The sequence below is a fragment of the Apaloderma vittatum genome, unplaced genomic scaffold (assembly GCF_000703405.1).
Source record: "Apaloderma vittatum isolate BGI_N311 unplaced genomic scaffold, ASM70340v1 scaffold1799, whole genome shotgun sequence".
Lineage (NCBI taxonomy): Eukaryota > Metazoa > Chordata > Aves > Trogoniformes > Trogonidae > Apaloderma > Apaloderma vittatum.
The window spans coordinates 64837-80436 of NW_009733339.1; the positions used below are offsets into that span (position 1 = coordinate 64837).

The following is a 15600-nucleotide window of genomic DNA, read 5'->3' on the forward strand; positions in this document are numbered from 1 at the left end:
ACTTTGAAGAATTCTGAAAACAGATTTCATTTCAGTGTTTCCTGAAAAAAAAGACCTCAGATTTAGTTCCAGCAGAAGTGTATCTATTCAGTTCCACAATAAAGTTGTGTTACTAATAAATAAATACATAAGTATATTCCCCTAAAGTGAAAGTTTCTGGCCAGCTCCAGAGGATGCCATTTCCATGGCCATTAGACCTGGGTTAGAAATGGCATTCTACAAGTGAAAGTATATATCTCAACCAGTTTTGATTTTTAATCTATACCTTACTCATGATGTTGGATTCTAAATTTTACTTCTTGACTGTGCATTGTTTCATTATGATGAATTTTATCGTAATACCTTGGTAACATTCCAAATGCTGATTAATTACAGGTGTCTATACTTTTGCTTTTGCTTGCAGTATCACAGAAGGAGAATTTAAATATAAAACAAACTATTTAATTCAACTGGTGAATTTAAATATCATGCCATATAGCTGTTAGCACCCATAAGTGACAATTTGTAGCATTCTAAATTGACATAAATCATGACGCTGCTATTAAATCAATGGGTTTATGCCAATATGCAAGTTATTTAGTTACAGAATCCCTTAAAGTGCCAGACATCAAATAAAACTTGGTTTAACCATTTAGTGAGTCTTTTGGGCATTGATAAACAGGCATTGCAAGTGTTTCATATATTTGAGCAGGTCTAATTACTTGACTAAATATAAATTTAGAGATTAAATATTAAGCATTGCTTAGTGTGTCTGTTTTATTTCTTGTGGTCCCTGTTATGTTTATCTATGGTTATAAATAATGCAGTTACATTTGTAGCTTTACCTTTCAGCATTTGCAATCCATAATGCAGAATTTGTCATTTGTAAAGTAACTTTATCATGGAAGGAATTAGAAAGAGGCAAAAGGCTTGTGTGTGTGTTCCTTATTGAGCTCTCTCAGGTAATAGCTTCACCTGGGAAAATCACTTCTTCTTTAACAAGGATGTAATCCTGGTAAAGTAGCATGTGCATTTCATATCTCTTGAATTTGGTGTTTGAAGTGAAGTAGAAACAGGAACCGAATGAAAATACTGTGAGTATGAAATGGATTAAAGTGTCAAATTAAAAGGTGCTTGAAATGCAGACAAGTCTTCAGATGGAGATTTCTCCACAGTGACTTGCTATACTTCAAAATATTTTTCATATTTAAATTTTGCTGTCCATTTAACACGTCTGGTATCTGATGAGATGTTTTACTTTAATGCATTATCCCAACAGATTATTCTGTGGTGTTAGATATGTCTATTTTCTCTCCTGATGTTGTTTTATCTCTGAAATTATTCACAAATAATGTCTTATTTACATGAGGCAAAAGCACATGGTTACCATGTGCTTAAAAACCCTTGGTTGTTAAAGAAGAAGAAGTAAATTTTTTGTTTAGGGAAACATTATGTACCAGTTCAGACTAATTTTCTTTGTGATAGAAAGGGTATCTGAATTTACCCTTTTTAAAAATAGAGGATTGGGAATGTTTTTAGAATGGAATTATAAGTTTCTGTTCAATTAAACATAAGTAAAGCCAGCTTTAAAATACTGATAATGACAGAAACTTCATCCTCTTGTTTATTTTGAATGTGTACATATATCTTCGAAGTGTTTACTCCTCTTCTATTCTGTATTTGCCTATATACTGATAAATGGCACTTCTAAATATGCTGCAAGGTGCCTCTCCTTGGGTTTTATACCCTTGCACTCTGTGGAACTTCTTGTATACCCAGCTGCTGTCCTTAGAGGAGAAGGAAAGAATGTTCTCTTTCTAGTTTGGTATAATTTATTTTATAAATAACCAAATTGTAATAAGAGTGATAAAGTGTCTGCTCCAGCAGCTTTAACTCCCCAGAGGATTGAAAGGTTTAAGTCCTAGCTGGAGACACGTGGTTCATGACTGCCCAGAGGAGGGTGTTTAGGGTATGGAGAAAAGTTACAGAACTGGCTAACTCAAATGTCCGTACAGAGCAAAGCCCAGTTCAGTCATGCCAGTGCCTCTTTGGGGTCAGATTAGTGATTAACCGATTAAATCGGTTTGGCGACTCACAGAATCATGGAATTGCCTAGATTGGAAAAGATCTTTAAGATCATTGAGTCCAGTCATTAACCTAATAAAGATCTCAGCTGTTTGGCATGATGCTGGTTTAACTATTGGATCAAGCCCAAATATTTAGTTTTACTATGGCTGGTAAAAGATACTCTGTTTGCAACAAGACCATCGGATCAGTGGGAGCTGTGTAACCAGTTCAGATGCATGGTTTGAGCCAAGAGGCTCACTTACTGTGGGTAATGCCCAGCTGTAAGGCAGAAAAGTTAGCAATTCTATGGGCTCCTTAAAAAAAAATAAAAGAAAAATAAAAAATAAATTAATCACCTATGGGAGCAATAAAAGAAAATCAGAATGCTGCTTTGAGAATTATGATAGCTAAGAGGAAAGCCTAAAGTGAATCTTTAAGTTCCATTTCTCTCAATGTTTCACTCTGGAGCTGGGACACATCTGCTTCTGCTCTCCTGGTTGGAATTAAAACTGCCTCTTTTTACCAAACAGTCATCACCTGCACTACTCTAAATCCAGTTGTTGGAGCTCCTAGCTTGTGTTTGAGAGCATCAGATTCAGCTCTCTTCTCTGTTGTCAATGCAGTCCTATAAAAAAGAGTAAACCTTAAAAAATTTGACTACCTGGAGGAATCGATTCATAACTCGATGCTTCGTGGATAATTTTTTTTTTTTAATGTGAAGTCTGGTAGCATGCATGGCAAATTCAGTGACGGCAAAATATGTTAAGGGTGTTGGTTTATTTTTGGTTCAATGCTAACTGGATAATTTGTGTTTACATTTGTATTTAAGAATATGGCGATCATTGCCAAAAGTGATATAGCCTGCCGAGGCATCTTTGTGAAATTCTGCTATGAAACCACTTCTGCCAGAGTAGACTCTCAGGACCAGAAGTTATCTGCAGGATCTCCCAGGAAAAAAAAGGAACTTTGAGCACTCATTACTGTATCGCTTGCTGTTTACTTCTTACTGCCCTATGCTGTGAAGTATGAATCATCTGGCTTTTTCATCAATTTTCTAATAAGGCTCATGATAAGAAATGATAGCTAATATTACATAGGTCAGGTAATATTGACTTGCTGTGGGATTAGTTCCTTTTTAACCCAATGTGGTGAATACTTCACAGTCCTTAACACAGAAGATCCTACATTTCCTTTTGATGTCTGGTGCAGCTGTACAGCGTCGTCAAGGCAACCTGCTTCAGTGTTTTCTTTTTTTTTTTTTCCAGGAAACTGCCTCAAAACATCGCTAGCCTCAAATCATCTCTTGTAATATATGGGGGTCAGACTCTTCACCCCTATGCACAAAGGCACAAAGCTATTACTTTCTTATTGGCTATAGTGTCATTATAGTGAATAACTTTGTGCTCAAGGGAGAATGTGTATATTAAAGCTTTTAAAGTAAAAATAATTCTATAGCATTTATGTCCCATTGTGATGCCTCAAGGATGCAAGGGACTACTTTGTTCAGACAGTTGTACTCCTAATTTTTGAGAGAGAGTAATGGAGCATTACTGCTAGTTTATCTGTATAGAGGTAGCGTGCTGTAGTTTGCGAAATGACGTCGTCTTGCGTTTTATGCCATAACAAGAATGTTTTCTTATAGTGGTCAAATTTGGGATAGCTTTCCATCTCCATTTTCATTTCTCTTCAGTTCAACACAGCTTTCATTCACATAGCTCTTCCAGTTCCCATGGACTCCTGACGAGAGATTCTGACCTCTTGAGCCTCATACCTTTAAACCCTCACAACACACCCTTAGGCTTGCAAAAAGCTGCCTTACTGTGATACTTTGCTGGGACAGCACCATGTGCAGCACCCTTCCTTTTTTATTTTCATTGTTTTGAATTTGCATTCTTTTAAGAAGCAAACAAAAATTCTTATACCAGAAAATGAAATGAAAGCTGTTTCCTCTTCTAATTAGCTGCTACTAACCAAATTTGCTCCTTCTCCTGCTTGCAGCATTTCAAAAGCAAAGGGAATTCAGGAGATTGTCCTGCTCTGGGCATTCGTGGTGTTATCCACTATTGCACAGGACCATGAACATGAGTTCTGGGAGGTACAAATCCTTCTGTGCTTTCTGAGGCTGAAATAACAGTTTGGTCTGGGCTGCTCCACAGACGCAACTTGCATGAAAGGATTTCACTTCCATTTTACTTGGAGAGTCCTCCCCATCCTGCAGTTCACCAGCCTCTTGTTTATTTCTTAACAACTTGAGGTCTCCTTTTCATTTTTTATTTCAGCCCTTTCAATGTTCCATTCTACAGCTTGGCTTAGTCAGTAGTTCTAATGGGGAAGAGGACTGGGTAGCTGAAGGATTGAAAATAATTAAGAGAATCTTGTGATACTGACTGTAATGGTGTAAATGGAATGGTACCCTGACACAAAATGTATAGCTAGTAACAAAAAGTATAATCAACCCAAGAATTGGCCTACACTAGTCATTGTTATTCATAGTTTTTGGTTAAAATGCCATTTTTACTGTTTAAATTTGAAGCTAAGGATTTTACCATCTCCAGTACAAGTGGGCTACTATTCAAGATCTGATTAATGTGTGTATTAATCTCTCACATAACTAACACATAGAATTTCGCAGTGCTTATTTGCCTCACATGTATTTTGCCTAGGACCACTTGATGTGAGAATGATCTGAGATGAGTTTTAATTCACAGGCTGATGTTTGCTTGTTGGTGGAATGCATGCAAAAAATGTCTCCTCTTGAACATAATGATGTTCTCTTGAACATAGCAATATGTTACTTCTTCTAAATTATGATTGAATGGGATGATTATCAGTTTATTCAGTATATTTTGTGATTTTTAGTGTTCATTTATTTTATTCCTGTAGCATTTTATTAAAATTACTTGGAAAAAGAAAGAAACTTTTCCTCTATAAATTACTCAGTTCTTTATTCATCTACTTCAGTTTGTATGTGGCAAAACTGGAATGTATGGCATGTGTTGGAGATCTTTCAGAATTAGTAGCTTCCCTTAGGTCTTTGCCAGAGCACTAGACTGTAGTTTTCTGTTAATTACTGTAGCCTTTCCTCAGCACCAATTTGCTCTATTTCATTTTTATTTAATTGGATAAAAAGAGTCTCTCTTGTGGGAAAATTGAAAGACAGAGAAGGTGACTGCAGCTATTCATTGGTAAATCAGTATTCTTGCTAAAGTTATAGGTGAGGCATATCAGCTCCTTTTTTTAAATCTTGGTTACATGGCAATATAGGCATATAGGTATATACTGTATATATAGTTGCAAAAATCTGTGTTTCTATGTTTAAACAACAATGTATTTAAAAATACCAGGGTTTTGATAGACAAGGACCCTTAAACCAAGCCACATCTTTGTAATGATTCCCATGACTGATTTGGTCATGGGAAGCTCAGAAGCAGAGTTACATTTTCTGTGCAATGTAGGTCAGTTTCTCTTACATCTTCAGGAAGAAAATAATGACAATATAAAAATAATTAGTGTTCAGGTTCACTTGTACTATTAATTTAGTGGGCGATGGGATGGGGACATGGGGAGGGGAAGAGTTGAACAAAGCATCTTTGATCTATGAAAGTGAAGGGTAGAAAATGAGAAGACATGCAAGATATTCTTGAGGTTCACCCAACGGTACCAAATAGCTGCTCATCGTTCAGTGACTTTCAGATACGCTTTCCATTTCCAGTCAACTGTACTCCTTACCATAGGAAGGTACCTTTCTGTCCCCATCCATCATGAAGTCTGAGACGAAAATACCCTCAGATGTGCAAAGGGACCTATGCTGCTTGGTGTTCAAAGACAGAGACTCTGGCACAGAGTGCCAGGAGATGGTTTGTTATGGCTGCCCTAGTGGAGGAAGGACTCACGTTTGCTCTGACTCCAGCACAATCCATCTCAAATCCAGCCCTGAGCCTGTGCCATGGCTTTTCTTGTACTGCCCACAGAGTATGTTTTGTGAAATTCAGCAAGAATCACCTGCTTTGGCAGGAGAATTAATTGGCCTTGCAGTGAAATTATGATCTGTGCTTTGTGGTATGGTAGTTTGATTGATTTTTTTTTTAATACGTTTTGTTTGCATCGTTTGAGAGCTGGATCCAGCTCTCAAAAAGCATTTCCTACTTAGTGACTGGAGGAAAATGTCAGTCCTTCAATTAGGTTTGCTGCTCTTTTGCAAAAACAGAGTACACTGAGGCAGGAGACTGGCTGCAAAGAGAATAAAAGTGACATGCAAACTAGATCCTGTTGATAGATAGAATGATTGTATAAATTGTTTCTCTTCTTGGCTGTGGCAAAAGTTGTTGGAGGCATAGGTTCTACCCCTTCTTTCCTTACTTCTTTATGAGTTTCCCACATGTAGCTTGATTTTGATTTTTGGTTTTTGAGCAATAAAGGCATATACACAGGCACCTAAAGTACATTTTTTTTTCTAGAGTTCTAGGTGTGTGCCTCTTGTTCTTAGTACGAGATGTTCCCTGTAGTTTTGCAGGATGGTGGTAGTTCACTCCTGACGGGGTGGTTTAATGATTCACCTGCAGTTTGTGTGTCAGGATTATCTTTTTAGATAAAGCAGTTGAAGAGGGCTGTGCTAGGAGATACCGATGGGTTTTTTTTAAATAGCTCACAAGGTAAGAAAGGAAACAGCAATTTTAAAAGAGAAGCCAGTGATAGTACTGAAGGCTGATGGTGCAGTCTTCTGTTGAACAAATCATTGGTTAACATTGTTTCAGCATTCAAAGAGGATGCTTGGAAAGTAAACACCTTGTGGAGTACTTTTGTATTCTACATATTGATGTAAAATACTTTAGCTAGAAAAAAGCTCCCAATATGGAGAAATTATGCTGTAATTACTTGCCATGGGGTTTCTTGCAGGTTTCTCTGAAGCATCTGGTACTGGCCTCTATCTGAGACAGAGCATTGGACGAGAGGGAGGGATGTGAGGTCTGACTGTTCCTGTATCTTCAAAGCATAGCTTTTTTGTTGTTGTTTTTGTTGTTTAGTGTGTTGGGATGATTAGGATGCAGGTACAGAGGTTCTTCTAGTTGCTAAATGATGATTATTCTCAATAGTACTTCCAGATTGCAAAAACAGCTACTTCATTTTAGAAATAAGCTTTTCAAATTACTTAATACACCTATGTTACACTTTTTATGGATCTACTAATTGATGATATACACAGCTAAAAGTTGGTGAAGGCTGCATACTGATTATATCACTCAAGTCCAGCTCTTTTAGTTGTTACTTAAGGAAGAAATATAGCACTGTCTTGATTTTGATGAAAATTAATTATTAGTTCTTTGCAGCGGATAATCCTAAGGTGTTTATCAAAGTGAGATTTTTTTTGTTATGTAGTTCTTTTGTAACTCCAGGCATGCATATCACACACAGAAGTGAATTGAAGTGCGCTCATCTTTAGAAATGCACCCATTTCTGGTTCAGTTTAAACTTCTAATAGGTGTTTTAAATACACCGCAGACCTTCATTTGAATTCCAGACACCTAGGGACAGAAATAGATTTTAGGTAAGCTTCAGACAAGTTTGCCAGAGAAGGATTTGTACCAGCTCATCTAATGAGCTAACTGTCAAGGTAAAGTTGTGCGTAGATATGCCTGTATGATGTACCATATGATGTGGGATTTTCTGAAATTTATTTTGGTTTTGTATTCAGTAGCTAATGTACCAGAGGTCTAACTCTGGTCTTCTATTCTTGGTCTTTTGCAAAGTGTCTTCTCTGGGATGTATCTTTTGACAAAAGGCATTGACAAATATGTTTTCTGTGTTTTCTGTGAACCTGCTCAGTTCTTCCTCTCTGAATGTGCTCTGGATGTATTTGGGGGGAAAAAAACGCAGAGGAGGTGTTTTCGTGGCCCAAACCGTTCTCTTTTCAGCAGTCAGAGCTGGCACATTCTGTTGGACTGTTTGAGGGGCGCTTCTTGTCTTGGAGCAGACATGCCTTGAGTTTCTGGGTGAGGTTCAAGGCAGTGAGGCATGCCTTGTCCTTCTTTAAGATGCAGTCCCTCAGACGTGGGCTGTAACCACATGTTGTTTAGATGGCACAGAATGACCCAAAATGCTCTTATTCAAATTACAAGGTTTGAAGTCTCATCTCTCATCAACTCTTCAAATCTGCACAAAGCTATTTTATTGTCCCGAGGTGTGTGGAGCCCTGCTGTCCTTTATTACTATTATTTCTTCCTCCTCCACCCACTGCGCAAATTCTATTCCTGCAAACTGCCATTGCAACTGCTTTCCTCCAGCTGCTAGGCTGATGGCAGTGAACAGTTTACTGTGGAGCCTGAGCCAATTAGTCCTGCAACAAGTGACCAGAAAAACCTCCCTAAACCACAGAAAATACATAATTCTGAGCTGCATGTTCAGACTACGGATAAATCTTCACTGCTCAGCTCACTTCACGATGCACTGCTCCAATTCTTAAGAGCTTTTTTCAGAAGTGCTGGCTACATCCTTCAGGCCTGGTTTGAGGTAAAGACGATTTTCTGCATGTTCCTAGCCTGTTCACAAATTGCAATGTCTACAACAGCCCATAGTAAGTAATTTTAGCCTTCATTTTGCAGGCATGCTTATTTCAAGGAAGAGATTGGCTCAATGACTTCCTTTAGATTTTAGTAGGAATTCAGAAAACATCTCTAGGTGAGGGCAGAAGGAAGTGCTTCCAGCTGTGGTGATGTTTACATTACATTCCTTGTCATTTTTCTTTGCTAAATGATGGATAGAGAGAAGAATGTCAGAATGGGAAAAATAACATTAGCAATGTCATGCTCATACGAGATTCCCCTGTCAGGCCTCCTTATGTGCAGTTTTTAAAAACAGGATTCCTGAAAATACCTAGGAGTTAAAATCCCAAGCATTCACAGCATAGCCTTCAAAGCAGCCCGTTAACTTGGCATCCTCAGTGATGGGCCCCTGCAGGAGATGGATGTGAATCTGCAGACCTGCGATGGATATGGAACTGCTTCAGGAAATCTGTGCAGACAAAATTTTGTGGCTGGAGTGATGGAAGATTAGCCCTAGCAGGAGGCAGCGTGTGGACACACGATGGTAGATGGGGACAGGCAGCCTGAAGGTGAGGGGAAGGAACACAGGCAGCAGTCTGCAGAGTGCCGTTCTGTGGGGTAGTGACAGCTTTTGTGTGAGCAGTGTGAAGCTTTCGGTTCTGCATTGGGAAACCACTTGCAGAAAACTCTATGCATGGGAGGGAATTAAAATTGCAGATTTACTTCTGTCTGTAAGAAGAGAGGTTATGCTGGGATCTTTAGGATATGAAGCAGCATCCCTGCATCCGCAATCTGTTTGCAGAGGACATTAGAAAGCGTCCAGATTTACTTTTTGCATATTGATTAGCCAAGCTCTTACTCAAAGTGACATGTGGGGAGGCAAATTTTGGTCTTTAAAAGAAGTATCAGGGATTTTTCTCAGACTGTGTTACAGGAAAAGGAAGTGGTTGGCTACATATGATTTAGATGTTCCCTGTGAGTAGGCTATTATTTTTTTATTTAGTTTTTTTTTTTCTTTCCCCAGAAGACTCATGACTACATTTCGTAATTGCAATAGTGGGTTATGAAATTAGCAACCATTCCCGTTAAGTTTCAGAGTGAGAAATAAAATAATAATATAAAAAATAAACCTAAAAAACCCCACATGGTAGAAACTCGGAACAGGGCACGGTTTTACAGCTGGCACTTTCAAGATTATTGCAAACTTCTCTGGCAGTAAAGCACAGGAATTCAGGCTGGGGTGCATATCTTGTTTTAGAAGTAGCTGTAAGTAGTAGTTGGGGTGGGAAAAGTGTTTGTGATCACATTTACAGTCAGGCTTCTTTCCTTTGACAGTTTATTCTGGCTTCTTGGTAGGAACCTGGAAAGCTGGGAGACAGTCTCCTACTACCCTCCAGTGGCTGGCAGGGCACAGCGCAAGTGTAATGTTCGGAAAGCTTATTTAGAAATTAAAAAGGGGGCCGGGGATATTTCGAGCGTTCCTTTTGGCATACGTATTGTTGCGTTGGGGGTTTGTTTGGTCCCTTGTGTAGAAGGTCTCGTGGCTCTGAGGTGCCACCAAGTGTTTTAGCAGACCTGCTCTGTGGAGCATAATGATACTCACGCAACTGCTTGCATTTGCAGGACATCAAATGATTTCCAGTCTGTTTGTATTGCTGCCAGGATTAAGCAATCTGTGAGTGGGGACAATCAGATGTACAGCAGTGAAGAGGAGCTTCGGAGGAGGCTGGGCAAAAACTGCCCTGCTTCTCTATCAATTAGTGACTCGATAATTTGCAAGTCATTATAAATGTCTGCTCTGACTGTTAGTGATCCATTTCTTTCCCTCTTTCCCGTCCCTGTAACATCTTAGCAGCATTAACATGTAAGCTTTCAAGGAAAATTGGATCTGGACACCTACATTTGTGTTATTTTTCTGATTTTGGTAGCATCTGATATTCTATCCATGGCACATCAGTGTCATCAACCTGGTGATTTTTCTAGGTCACTGATGAAGATAATGAAATGTGATGCAATTTGTTTCTATCTTGTGCTTATGAGTTTAGAGAGACATGAGAATGGCTTCAAAATACAGCAGGGGTGAATTTGCCAGTGGTTAAGGAGGCATTAATGTGCTAGGTGACATGGTAGCTCCTGCCAAACTTACCCACAAAACTTCAGGCTGTATCAAGTCCCAGACTACAAAGCACAAGTAAAAGGAGCTGATGATTTCCCTGCTCAATATATTGCTGTCTCGTAGCTTCTGCTATGGAATTTCAAGCTATTTTTATTTCACATAACTGTGCTTTTATGCAAGCAAGGCCATGCTAACATTAAAAGTTTTCAATTTAAGCCTATTGCAGAAATCCTAAAATAGTGAATTGCAGTTCTCTGCTCCAAGGCAACTTAAATTGCTGGCCTGTCTACTAACATCACTTGTCTAGTAGACAGTGACGACAGTCACCTAGTGCTCTTCGTTCAGCCAAGCCAAAATACATGAGGAAAACTACCTCAGCTACAGGAGGAGAGCAAAAAGTTTAATTGAATTTCCCCTTCCGAGCTCAGCCTGTTGTGACTGGGGTTGAGAGGAGAACTGCGACTGCAGCTCAGGCAGGGTAAAACAGAAGTGCAGCTTTGGGAGGCACTGAGAGTCGTAAAACGCTCCCACGTACTCTGATCCCCCTGCATCTGCCTGTGTGAGCAGGAGGCTCTCCTTGGTCCTTTCTTGTATCCCAAGTGGGAGCAGGAGTCACTCCACAGAGTCTTCCAGTCCTGTAACCACCCATGATCTGGTGGCCTCTGCCCGTCTCCTGCCAGCCAGCTTATTTCTGGGGTGGTAATGCACCTGGGGATCGAATGGACACAGAGGCTGCTGTGCTAGCTTGTGGGAGAAGAGGGGACAGAGAGAGGAAGCAGAGCCCTTGACTTCCTTTCTTGCTGGATTCGATTACAGCATGTGAGCAAAAAAAGCCCCACTTTAGCCCATTTCTGCCAACTCCCTCTCCTGATGTCTCCCTCTCCCTTCCTTGTAAATCTCAGCGGAAGTTTGTGAGCTGCAGGTGTACATCACAATGAAAACTTAGCACAGAATCTTGTCTCTAGCAGACAAAAAAAGTGTAGCATCAGAGTTAAGATGACAGAAAATTTCTGTTTAAGAACAATTCATTTTTCTTTCTGTCCAATGCTGATCTCTCACAAGGCACCCACAGGTAAGTGAAAGGTTAAGGTAAAATCCTTTCTCCTATTTGGAGAAAGACAACCTTTTCTGTGGGGGGAAAAAAAAAAAAGCCTACTGCAAGGTTTAAATTGAATTTTCACTGCAAAAAGGGTGAAAGTCTCCAGGTGACATACCGTGTAACCTGGTGTGTGTAATGATATGGTAAGACTGTGATGATAATGCCACAGTCTGTCTGATCTGACTGCTGGATACTACCTGCACGAACTATAGTGAAGGTAAGGTTCTGGGTTTATTACTTTTTTAAAAAAAAAATGCTTCCCATTTTTCTAGCCTGCCATACAAAACCCAGATAGCTTAGTTTTCACTCTTAAGTAGATGGATCAGGAACTGAAATGAGCTATCAGCTAGTAAATAAAGTGCTAGCTCTGTCTCTTTCTATATTACTCAGTAAATATATCAGTTCTTCTAAATAGTTATTTAAGCTTTGTGTTCATGACATTCTGGCAAGGGCTAGAAAATGCTCTGCAGATTGTGTTTTGAGGCAACAGCTCTGAAATGTGCAAGTGTTACCTGCCAACGAAGACTGAAATTTGTTAGTCCCACTATGTACCACTCTAAAATGAATTTCAGGAGGAGGGAATTTTGCGTGTGCCCTCTTGGTGACATTGCATTGACCTTCCTGCAGTTGTGCTCCTTCTAAATGTGACCAGACAGCAAGTAGTGTGCAAGACTATAAGAATGGCCGTATCAGTCTAGGTTAAAATCTAATCTATCTTAGATGCCATCTGCAACTTGGGACATAAGCAATTTTGGGAAATTTGTTATTTCCCCAGAACAAACCAAAATAAAATTTTTAAAAAATCACAACCAACCAACCAACCAAAAAACCTTGTGGCTGGGATGCTGAAGCCCAGCTCAGGCTTGCATGAGCATGACTGCAGAGAGATGGCACTGCTGGGTTGTGGTTTGTACTCCTTTCGCTCATCAGCTGCTAGTGACCTGCTCTGAGATTATTCACTGGAATTGAGGCATTTTACTTTTAAATGCCACATTCTTTCATCTGTTTTCAAAGGCAAGCATTTCAGCAGAGGAGGGTTTTATTTTAAAGACATACTGAAAAAAAGAAGCCTTTACAAGCGAGATTAAAAAGTTAAAAAAATCGCCTCAGGAGTTGCACTGTTCAAATGCAGAGAATAGCCTATTTAATCTTAAAATAGCCTTAACTTAAGCTAGGATTTGCTGCCATAATTCACAAACATATGATGGATTTAGTGCCATAATTCACAAACATGGGCCTGGAAGATCCTTCTTGTGTTTCTGAGGCTATTTAACTGCTATCATGTATGATCGCTTCCACATAATCGTCTTTTCAAATTTAGTGAATTTAATCCTCAACGCAGCTGCATTCCTTACACTTTTATTTTATGGAAAACTATTCACAACTGTGTTCCTCTAATTTTAAGCAACTGAGAAGAGCTGATATTAGTTTAAGTATTGCAAGCTAATGTTTGAGTTTTTTCTCCTCTCATCACCAGAAGCGTGCATCGGGTAAAGTTAAAATAATTATTCATCTTTTTACCTATTATGGCTGTAGTACAATGAAATTACTTTAGTTGTCATTCATGAATAGACAGAAACAGAACTCCATTTCTCTGAACCTTCAGAAATGAGATTATGAATTTTACAGTGACAATGCATATCAAAATAAATTGATTTGCTAGTTTCATTACTGCTTGACTTTTTTTGACAGAAAGAGGCAGAATGGCCTAATCAGTTTATTGTAAAATTTCACAAGTTTGATTTTTTTTTTATTACTTTTTAATTACAGTGGGAGAAACTACAGATGACAACAAGTGAGAGGAGGAAAATAGTTTGTTCGGTCACATTCCACGTCATTGCAATTACCTGTGTTGTTTGGTCATTGTATGTTTTAATTGATAGAACCGCTGAGGAAATTAAACAAGGCAATGACAACGGTAAGTTTTTTTCACCTTCTTCAATCTTGTTGATAGTGCAACACATGGCTTTGGAAGGCAGCTATGTAACCAGTCCCATTCTGTTCTTAAATAACAGCTCACTGGTACGTGGGTACATCAGATGCTTTAATGCAGAAGTAATGACTGCATCGGTGTTAAAAGCTTGTGTTCTGCCCCTGCAGAGAGACCTCTACTTAGGGTAATCATTATATCAGCTTAACGAGCCTGCTGGTTCTTCCAAGGTTAATCTGCCATTATCTAGATATTTCTAAAGCTCAGACAAAAAGATGGGTCAAATTCAAAGAGCTCAGTGCAAGTTCAGGTCTTAAAATAACAATTTCTGTATATTAAGCCACTTGAACCTCACAATCCTGTAGAACCTGGTAAAAGCCCTTTCATCAATAAGCTTCATTAATAGGAACTTCCAAGAGAGCATGTTCCAGGTGAGTTAGTCCTGCATGTGGGACTTAAGTAGCACAGAAAGCCATTCTTGCATCCTCTTGAGTAGCATTTGATCGTGAATGTCCATGTTCCCATTGTGTTTACTGTGAGCGTGGTCAAACACTGTAACACAGAATGGTCGTCGAGTCTCCACCTGTGGAGATTCTGAAAACTCAACTGGACATGTGTAACAAAGTGCATGGTTAGCATCAGTAGGTTTCTTTTTGGACCATACATGCCGTGCGTAGAACTATATTCCAAACTGAATTACTGCTTCCCACTTCAAATCTAAGTCTATTCAGTCTTAAATTTAGTTTTAAATATGACGAAGAGGATAAAAAGCTTTTGAGTTTTGATCTGAAGTCACTTGGAGCACAGTGGGGGAACAAAAGTCTCTAGATTTATGCCATGCTCTGAAATTAACATGGAAAACAAAACAGGTGGAGCTTTGCACCTTGCTAGTTAGATAAATATTTGATGATACTCCTGATGCTTGCCTTTCTTGCCTGTGAGAGGAAAATATGTAATAAGCCCCAGTGAGTCACAGACAAATGTATACTACGAAGTCTTGTTTTGCATTCTGTCTAAATGGGTAACCCAGCTTTTCATCTCAAAAAAAACACCTGGCCTTGAGGACAGGACTAGGAATGGCTTTGAACTTTTATTTGAGAGTACAACTGTGTCACCCTACTCATTAAGTAGGAGAAAGGTATTTCTGTGGATTAGCTGAATTTACACAACAAAACAGCTGAAGATTTTTTGTTGTTATACAGAATGCATAAGAATCACACTAATTAATCCTGGTGGTTTCAAAAAGTATTTCCGATTCGTATACAATTCAGTGTTTGCCAAATGCAGTGGATGATTCTCCACACTAAAAAAAGGACAAAGAGATGCCTTGGAGCTACTTAAAACATGCAAAATACAAGTTTTTGTGAAGAGAATTCTTTTGCTACAAAATTTGCTTGGGAGGGTGTGTGTTACTTTGTAAAAGTAAACATGTATTTAGGGTGAAAAGAGACCTCCGTGTCATTTGCTTTTCTCTCCATTATCTCTGTCTAAATGGGAAATGCTAGAAAAACAACAGTGAACACTGGGGGAAGAACATTTTATAAATGCATTTTGAGGAGAAGAAAACATGAAAGCCCTGAATAATACCAGGAGTGTTTGTTAGTATTGTGTAAATTCTAAAAATCCCTTTTTAAAGGTATCTCCCAGAATATTTAAAGGAATTTTTCTTTTTCTTCTTATGAAAGCATCTGAGGCAAGTAAATAAAAATGTAAAACTTGTAGTTGGTAAATCTATCACTGGTGTATAGAAAGGCCAATTTAAAGTATACTTTAAATATTCTAGAATTTATATGGCACCAGTGGTAGGGAATCAAGTTTCACATAAATTTACTCCACTTGAAGAAACAGGTCTAGGCTTAAGCTGAGCTCA

General features: G+C 38.8%; 1 protein-coding gene across 1 annotated transcript in view; it reads left to right on the plus strand.

The window, feature by feature from the left end:
- MARCH1 (membrane-associated ring finger (C3HC4) 1, E3 ubiquitin protein ligase) overlaps positions 1 to 15600 on the plus strand; it is a 33950-nt gene that overhangs the window by 17460 nt on the left and 890 nt on the right. Inside the window, exon 3 of the mRNA XM_009875829.1 lies at positions 13571 to 13718. Coding sequence (XP_009874131.1) covers positions 13571 to 13718 — 148 coding nt within the window. The remainder of the gene's footprint in view (positions 1 to 13570; positions 13719 to 15600) is intronic.